This window comes from Mesitornis unicolor, unplaced genomic scaffold (genome assembly GCF_000695765.1).
Source record: "Mesitornis unicolor isolate BGI_N332 unplaced genomic scaffold, ASM69576v1 scaffold33048, whole genome shotgun sequence".
In the NCBI taxonomy this organism is placed as follows: Eukaryota; Metazoa; Chordata; class Aves; order Mesitornithiformes; family Mesitornithidae; genus Mesitornis; species Mesitornis unicolor.
The window spans coordinates 513-9,433 of NW_010204443.1; the positions used below are offsets into that span (position 1 = coordinate 513).

An 8,921-nucleotide genomic window follows, 5' to 3' on the forward strand; every position below is an offset into this window, starting at 1 on the left:
ATCCCCCAGTCTGGGGCAGGACTGGGGCCTCCTCACCTCTTCTCATTAGCAGGCATTAAGAGACCAACTTCTCAGAAGGTGGAACTTCCAGGAAACACTTGAGGCTTTCCAAGCAAATACTTGGACAGTACGTTTTTCCCCTCTTTCTAAGGGACGAGGTTGAGCAGGAGCACCAAAGGGAATCCTTGATTTCCCAGGAGAAAGCAACCAATTTGCTTCCACTGGTGTAATAAATGTGATTGTCCCCAAACTCCTCCCAATGTCCCAAACCCTTTAGAGCTTTAGTCTTTAGAGCTACGACAGCAAACCCTTGAGGGCCTCCAAAGCACCAACACCACGAGCCAGCAGCTTTTGGTGTGCAATCAGAGATGTAGGACGTCACCTTTCCTCCTCCCTGGTCCCAGCTCACACGCCATTTCCCTGCAAGTAACTGGGATTAACTGGTGCTGAGGAGGCAGTTTTGGTGTGCAATCAGAGATGTAGGACATCACCTTTCCTCCTCCCTGGTCCCAGCTTACACACCACTTCCCTGCGAGTAACTGGGATTAACTGGTGCTGAGGAGGCAGAGGGAGGTCAGCTCTGCAGCTCCATCACCCCACACCACCCCAGGTGCACAAGAAAAGCTGCAAAACCAAATAACTGAGCTGTGTCCTGAGAATTAACCCAGCAATTGAGGGTGCTGCTGGATTCTGTGGCTCGGGCAGGCACTGGATTTACTGCGCTGGTGGAGCGGAGAAGGCTGGTGCAAAGGGAGCAGGCTGAAGAAGACTGTTGTTTTGTCACAGGAAGAAGAGTTTTGTGTTTTCCTGACTCATCTCCCCCACAGTTTCCCACTGAAAACCTCAACAGCGCGCAAAGCTCCCTTTCCAAGCCCAAGGAGACAGCCTCTCTGGCAGCCCGGCGCTTTTGGCAAGGCAGCACTTGACACATCGCGGCTCCCCACGCTTGAACCCACCAAAAAACATCAAAGGAGGAGAGGAACAGAAAAACCTGGGGATTTTTTTCCCCTTATTGGAAGCCTTTTGCCCACCTTTGGTCACAACCTGACCACCTCCCCAGGACAGATGTCCCCCTCTCATCATCCTGTGGTGGGCGACTGAGGCCCAGGGAGAACAGATGGAGGGACAGGAGGTGGGGAGCGAAGGGACAGACCTGTCCCCACACTGGGCAGAGCAGCCAGCATGGGGTCACAGACCCTAAATGGAGGTCACAGACCCCAGACAGTGGCAATCAGGGGAGGAGGAGCAAACCACAGGGGTAGGGCACGGAGAAACGTGGTGGACGGAGATGAAGCAGATGGAGAGGCAGGAAGACGAGTGGATTTGAGGAGCAGAGCACAGCCAGGCAGGCAGATGGAGATGAACCCCAGTCCTGGATCGATGTGACAAACCTCCGCCTCGCCCTCCCCAGCGTCAGCCGTACCTTTCTGGATGCCTCCATCCGCCGTGCAGGAGAAGTCGCCCGTGGCCAGCAGGAAGCACGTGGAGGATTTCTTGTTCTTATCCCGGGTGCTGGAGCGCCGCATGGGCCGCTTCTCCTCGTCGGTCAGCGACAGCGGCTGCTCCTCGTCCGACAGCACCACATTGGCCTCGCCATTCTGCTTAGAGTCTGCAAAAAAGGCAGTGGAGACCCATCAGGAGTCAATAAACCCCCAGGATGAGGTGCCAGAAAAGTTTGCCTAGACCACGCAAGGAAGCAGAAGAGCACATTGTAGATGCCTCAAACCAACACCCCCCAGTCCAGGTACTAGTCCCAGTCTGGATACATTAACTTAGAGATCAAGAAAGTAGGATCATGCCAAATTTTAATCCCAAACAGCAGCTCCTGTTGAGGGTTATATACCCTGCATGAAGCCAAGCAGGGTTGGCTAGGGATGCAACACTCCTGGTCTTTGAGATCTGCCCACCTAATTGGTGGGAACTGGCTCTCCAAAATTCACACCAGGTTAGTGGGGAAGTGCTAATTTATGGCATTTGACTCTGTGGCTCATTAGCTGAGAGGATGCTGTGCCAGGTGAGGGGCTGGGCTGAGCTCCTGGATCATTGGGTTGGGATGGGGTTGAGCTGCTCCCATTGCTATCCATTTCCAGGGCTCCTGGGGCAGATGGGATGCATAGGTACATGGAAAAGGCAGATTTATAAGAGAAAACACCTCCCTGGGAGTTCCTTGTGTCCCCATGGGTGAAGGACCATCACTGTTAAACACCCATGGCCACATGCGTGGCTGCTCAGGGCTGACCTCAATGAATGCCATATTGGTGCAGGACACAACCCCATCGTGGTTTCTTCTCTTTCTGCACTGCAAAGGCGGCTGCTCCAGAGATGCTGCTAACAGCAAACCAAGATGGAAAGGGCAAAGCAGCCTCCATGGCCACCAATGATACCATGGCAGGGTGCTCGCCATCTCCCAGGCTCATGGTGCCCACCCATGATTGCCCACAGCTGGGGCCGTGCCCTCTCCTCGCTGGCCAAACCCCAAACTTCAGCTGAGTGCAAGAGACCAAATAATGAAAGTACAGGGGCTGATTTTGCTCCTGCCTGAGCACGGGATTTGGAGCAGCGGTGGTCTTGCCATACAGGGGTGCTACATCTACCAGAGACGGGGTCAAGCCCTGGGGAATATCCATAGGTTTATCCCTTTTGGTGAAGCTTGCCCTGATTTACGGTGGGAGGAAGCAAAGGAAAATCGACCCCAAGGGCATTACCAGGCTAAGATGGCAGCTGGCAAATGGTCTGACCTCTGTCAGGGTGAGGAAGAGGTGGGCAAGGTAGGAACACCTCGAACCACACCACGGTGACTTGATCTGTGCCATTAGGAGAGCAGGATATGGCCTTTCCCTTGGGGACCCCATTGCATCCCTTTCCCTCTTGAAGGGGGATCTTGATCTGCAGCATCCTGGTCCACCAACACAGCACCCAACACCCAGACACCCATGCGCCCCAGCCTCTTCTGCACCAACTTCTCACCACCCCAAGAGCCGGGGGCCATGTCCTGCAGCAGGGCAGTCCACAGGAACTCTGGGATGCAGGGGACCACAAGCCCTGCCTTGGGGGGCTCCCGGAGGTCCCCCCATCCCTTTAGCCCCACCTTTGGGGGTCTCACCTGACCGTTTCCACTCAGCTGCCCCCTCCTCTACTGCCAACGGGCAAGTGTCGCTCTGGGTGCTGTTTCGGGGGGAGTTTTCCTCGGATTTGCCATAGGTAGGGGAGTCCAGCGGGGCTGGACGGGGTATATGCTTTTTCTTCTTCTTTGGCAGCTTCTGCTTGGCCATGGCCAACGAATAGTACATCCCAAAGTTATTGACGATGACAGGCACGGGCATGGCGATGGTGAGCACCCCCGCCAACGCACAGAGAGCCCCCACCACCATGCCCGACCAGGTTTTGGGGTACATGTCGCCGTAGCCCAGGGTGGTCATCGTGACCACGGCCCACCAGAACCCGATGGGGATGTTCTTAAAGTGAGTGTGGTCGCTCCCACGGGGGTCGGATGTCTTGGCTCCGATCCGCTCGGCATAGTAGATCATAGTGGCGAAAATCAAGACCCCCAAGGCGAGGAAGATGATGAGGAGCAGGAATTCGTTGGTGCTGGCCCGGAGCGTGTGGCCCAGCACCCGGAGACCCACAAAATGCCGCGTCAGCTTGAAGATCCGGAGGATCCGGACGAAACGGACCACCCGTAGGAAGCCTAATACGTCCCGGGCAGCTTTGGAGGACAGGCCACTGAGACCTACCTCCAGGTAGAAGGGCAAGATGGCCACAAAGTCAATGATGTTGAGCAGGTTTTTAACAAAGAGAAGCTTATCTGGACAGCAGATTATGCGAACCAGGAACTCGAGGGTGAACCACAGGACGCAGACCCCTTCGATGTAGGTGAGGATGGGCTCCGTCTCCACTTTATGCGTCAGCAGGATCGTCGTGGTGTTGCCAACCACGAGGGTCTCCGTCACGTTGACGTCGATGTTGAAGGCCTCGTGCGTCTCCAGGCAGAAGGTGGTGATGGAGACCAGGATGAAGAAGAGCGAGGCGAAAGCCACGACCTGTAAAAGTAAAATTGACACAGACCATGAGCTGGTTTGGGTCAACCCCTCCTGATCAGTTGAGTTGGGTCAACATCTCCTCTTTGAAAGACAGCAGCAATTTTATGAACCACTGTGACAACAACTTTGGGGCAGGCTGAGACACACATCTGGTGTCACCTGCCTTGGGTACATCTCTTCTAATCCCTTCTAGTGAATAGCGACAACAGGGATGGGAGAGGTCCTCATACAACAAAAATGAGTGCAAGAGGCTCAAAACTCCCCAGGAGCTCTGCTCCCAGGACCAAGGATGGAGAATGGGGAAGGCTCCCTGGACCTGTCCCATGAGTTGACAGCAGATCTCAGGGTCTGGGGCCATCAGCCCAGGACCTTCCTCCAAGTGCTATGATATGGCTCCAGCTGTGGATGGAGATGTGTCAGAGATGACAGCAATGGGGATGAAGAGAGGCCTGCAACACCTTGGTTTTGGAGCAAGCCTCCACTGGGAATACACATGAAACTTTGAGAGGACTCATTCAAAGAGCTTTCCCCCATGTTCATTGCAAACCCTCAGATGAGATGTTCACCCCATTCACCACTGTGAGGTTTGGGGTCTGGATGGACCAGAGATGTTCTCCTGCCCCATCCCTGCTCAGTGGTGGAGGATGAGTCCACTGACGGTCCCAGCACTGGGAGAACAGGACGAGGAAAGGAGCAGGCAGAGCTCAATGTCCCAATGATCCTGGGCCTGGGGACACCCAGATGCTCCCGTCTCTCCCCTCCGGTGAGACCCCTGTCCCCTCCACCTTCATCAATCGCCTGGGCTCCGAGCAAGAAGAGACTGGTGGGAATCGCAGGCTGTGTCAGAAAGCAACCGCGTTGTCACCTCTCCATCAATCCTGCTCAGCCCCGACAGGATGAGCTCATGATGAGTCCATTACCCAGAGCATCTGTTTCCAAGAGTCCCCGAAAAAAAAAATAAAAAGCCTCTGAGCAGGAAAGCTGCTTCTTCCACCTCCCTCTGGCACAAAAGTGCAGCAGTTTTGGCTTCCCGGGAGCAGAGCTCGCCACAGCACCCTTTGCTGCCAACCCCACCACGCAGGATGTGACCTTGAGCTGTCGAGCCCACCCGAGGAGCAGCAGCCACACCGTGAAGCTGGGTCCTGGCTGGAGTGAATCAGCAGCAGAGACGGCCTGAGTCACGCTTGGATAAAACCTGGCTCCGGAGGGAGCACAACAGCAGCCCCGAGCCTGCCCCCAGCATCCTTGAGGGGCATCCCCAAGGGCAAACCCCCTAGATTCCAGCACGGAGAGCATCAGCCCTCCAAAAGTTAGGTGTGAAGTTTAAGGCAGGGTTTGGTTGATGGAGAAACCTCTGGAAGGTGATTGTGTCCCCTTCCTGGTGTGGGGACAGGCTGCGATGCTCTGCATCCCCCCCCCAGAGCAGCTGGTGCTGGACCACGCACTGGGATGCGGCTCCACTGGGGGCAGCTCCATCACCCACATTCCACAATTCGGGAAGAAAATCCAACAAAGAAGTGGGATCTTTAAGAAAGGCCCAAGAAAAACCTTCAAGAAAGGTTGAACCGGCCAAGTGTGTCTGGACAGCGGTGGCACAGCCAAAATAATTCGCTTTTCTGAAGGCTTAGTAACATTCCTGAGTCCCCCCTATGGAAAAGGTGAAGATTACAAAAATCAGGAGAAACAGCCCTGCAGTGTGAGCTGCAGAGGTGAGAGCTGATGGATCCCCAGGAGCAAAAGCAGCCTCCAAAAATAGGAGAGTCGGGTTCAAAGCCAGTGCCATCCATCGTGTACCCCTCCAAAAGTCAATAGCGCTGCTCTGGTTTGGTGCCAGCTGAAGATCTGACCTGAAATGTCTCATCTCAGCTCTGGCCTCTGCTCCAAACTCAAGGGTTTTTCCCTAAAACTGTCTTAAAAATAAAATCAAATCTGTGTATATACCCAGTGACCACCAGTACAGCACCTAAAGCTCCACCAAATGAGTCCTCCAGAACCTGGCAAGCATCTACGTGACCTCAGCGTGCGCTCAACAGCTTGCGATGGGTGTTCCCAAAAAAGCCATGACCCTACAGGGGGTCATCAGCCTGGAAATCCCAATGGGAGCAAGGTCAGGACCCCACAGATTGGGCCACAAAGGGAAAAATGAGGAGCTGCAAGTGAGCAAAGTTTGTGGGTTGAGGTAAAATCCCACCCAGGGCAGCTTTCCATGGGGAAAAGAAGAATTTTACACTCTAGCAGCTACGCTAAGACCAAATCTTCACTGTGACTGAATGAGACGCAGGAGCCAAGACTCCCATGGGCATCGATGCCGCAAGGAAAAAAGGCTAAAAACCCAAAAAGGGAATTTCTAACCCCACTCTCGTGCAGTTGCCAGCCCAAGAGGAGCCAGGAGAGAGGAGCGGTGGAAATGGGGAAGGATGGAAACAGCCCAGAGCCAACTGAGTCAGGCCCCGAGGGGCTGCTCCGTGGGCAAGGAGGGAGAAATTCAGCCCCCGAGGCTCTGAATCACCATCGACACAACCCAGGACCATGATCCTTCCCGCTGCCACCTCCAAAATGGGGCAGAATTGGAGAAATCTCACCTCAGCCCCCCAAAACGCCATCCACGAACATAGCACCTGCAGAGATGCTCGTGGGTCCCAGAGCATCCTAGGGCTGGATGGCGATGCCAAACCAGTAACGGCTCCCTGCATTAACTGGGTGCACTGGGAAGCTGCATTCTCTTGCACTGTTCTGTGCCTCAGTTTCCCCTTCTGCCACAGCAGTTCTTGTAAGCCATTGCGAACCCACGCTGATATTTTAGAGTGGAAAACAGGGCACAGAAGGGCCCGTGAGTGTCACTGCTGATCGGTGACAGTCCCCATGGCCGTGCCTGAGCTGCAAGAAGGAAGCGGGAAGCTCCCAGTGCAGACTGGTCCCAGTCAGGGCTCCCATCACAGCCACCCCTGCCCCCTCCAACACCTTCCTCCTGCTAAAACGAACGCCTTTCTGAGAGCAGCTCAGCACATGGGGAAAAACAGAACCGAATAATAACTTGAAAAATCCAAGTTGAATTCTTCTGCTTGGGTTTATTTCAGGTTTTTTCCTTTAATTTTTTAATTTGGAGCTTTGCACCACTCAGAGGCAACGAGCTCCCAGAGGCAACGAGCCCCCAGAAACGGGCAAAGGACCAGGCCCCCCCTTTTAAAACCGAGCAAAGCTCTGCTGCCCCAGCATCGTGTGCGTGTGCTGCTCTTACGTTTGCTGCAAAAACACCGCCTTGACAAAGTGACCCCTGCCCCGCGCGCCGCTGGTGGGTGTGAGATGCCTGCAGGATTTCGTACCATCCACGGGTTGAGTTTGGGGGCTTTTTTTAACACCTCTAAAAACATCCAGAATTCATTTAGAGCCCAAACGCCTATAGCTGCATAAACAGGATATAATGGGGGGCACAGGCACAGGGATGGAGTCGGGGGGGTGGCAGCGGTTTTGGGGTGATCTGGGAGTAACTGGGAGAGGAGACGCGTGCGCAGAATGGTGCTGGGAGCCCAAATAGCACCCGCTTATGGGGGATACGGCCTGGGCTGTGGGTAGGGGTCGTCTGTGTGTGCAGAGGGGGGGGACTTGGAGGGGGATGGGGGTTAGCACGTGGATGCGCTCGTGCGCCTGTGTTTGTGTGTTCACCGCGGCTGAGAGCCTGCGCCCGCACGTGCTGATGGGCACCGTATGCTGCGTGTGGGTGGCACCGACGCCGTGACGGTGGGGGACAGGGGTGCGGGGACAGGGGATGCTGGGACGAGGGGTGCTGGGACGAGGGGGGCTTGCACGTGGGTTGTCCTGTGGGGCTGCTGCTGCTGTAGGAGAGGAGCGTGAGCTGCTTGGGGACAACCACGAGCTCCTTAGGGACAACCACGAGGATCCCATTTGCTGCAGGACCCAGTTTGGGTGCCAGCGGGCACCAGCCCTGTTCCCCCACCCCAAACCTGGGCCGTTCAAGGTGATTTTTGGTGTGGGTATAGACACAAACCAGCGAGAGGAACCCAAGCAATCGCGCCTGTCCTTGAGCATCCTGAAACTCCGCCAGGACTCAGGACTGCCAAGGGCTCTCCCTGACAATTCCTCAGCTCCGGGTGCCCAGGAGGTGCCCCAGCAGCACCCAAGGGTGCAAAGTGAGGGGTATCACCCTCGCATTCAGCCCACCTTCCCCGGGTGTGATGTGTTAGGAGGGAATGGGGAAATGATGGAAGAGACTTCCCATAGGATGGGAGATGGCCAACATGACCCATGGCAGGACAGGGGTGGCCACAGGGGGCCCACGTAACCCATAGGGAGAGCCCGTCTCACCCACGGGGATGGGCGGATGAAGACGCAACCCCAGCACAGCCCCATCCCACCTCCCCGCCAGCGCGTTTCGGGACCTTACCCTTGCCGCCTTGGACGAGTAGGGATCCTCAAAGAGCGCCCACATCTTGGGCTGCCAATTCCGACAGCAGCCACCCCCTCCGGCAGCCCCCGCTGCCCCTGCCGGCCTGTCATCCATACCCAGCCGTTGAAGGGCCATCTCCCTACCCCCTTCCTCTTCGGGCTCCTCTCCACCCGCCCCTCCACCGGGCTCAGGACTCTCGAAGATGTCCAGGGCCTCTTCGGCGTCGCGATGCTGGCGGTAGGTCATCCAGCAGCAGGGCTCCACATCGGTCTCGTCGATGCCCCAGTAGGTCAGCTCCTCCTCGAAGAGGGGTCCGCAGATGTCCGCGGGGCAGTGTAGCTTGCCCGTGCGGTAGTAGTTGAGGACGTAGGAGAAGATCCCGGGGTGACGGTCGAAGAAGAACTCGTTGCTTTTGCCATCAAAGTCAAAGTTGCTCTGGGCGTCGGGGTCGGCGAGCCAGGCCAGGCGGGTGCCCG

At 56.0% G+C, this 8,921-nt stretch overlaps 1 protein-coding gene across 1 annotated transcript; it reads right to left on the reverse strand.

The window, feature by feature from the left end:
- Positions 1-1,423: 1,423 nt before the first annotated feature.
- Positions 1,424-8,916, reverse strand: KCNC4 (potassium voltage-gated channel, Shaw-related subfamily, member 4; the record flags this gene model as incomplete). Its single annotated transcript, XM_010191065.1, has 3 exons — positions 1,424-1,609; positions 3,104-4,040; positions 8,443-8,916. Coding segments are annotated over 3 exons (1,597 nt in total), but the record flags the coding sequence as incomplete, so codon positions are not given.
- Between the last annotated feature and the right edge of the window lie 5 nt (positions 8,917-8,921).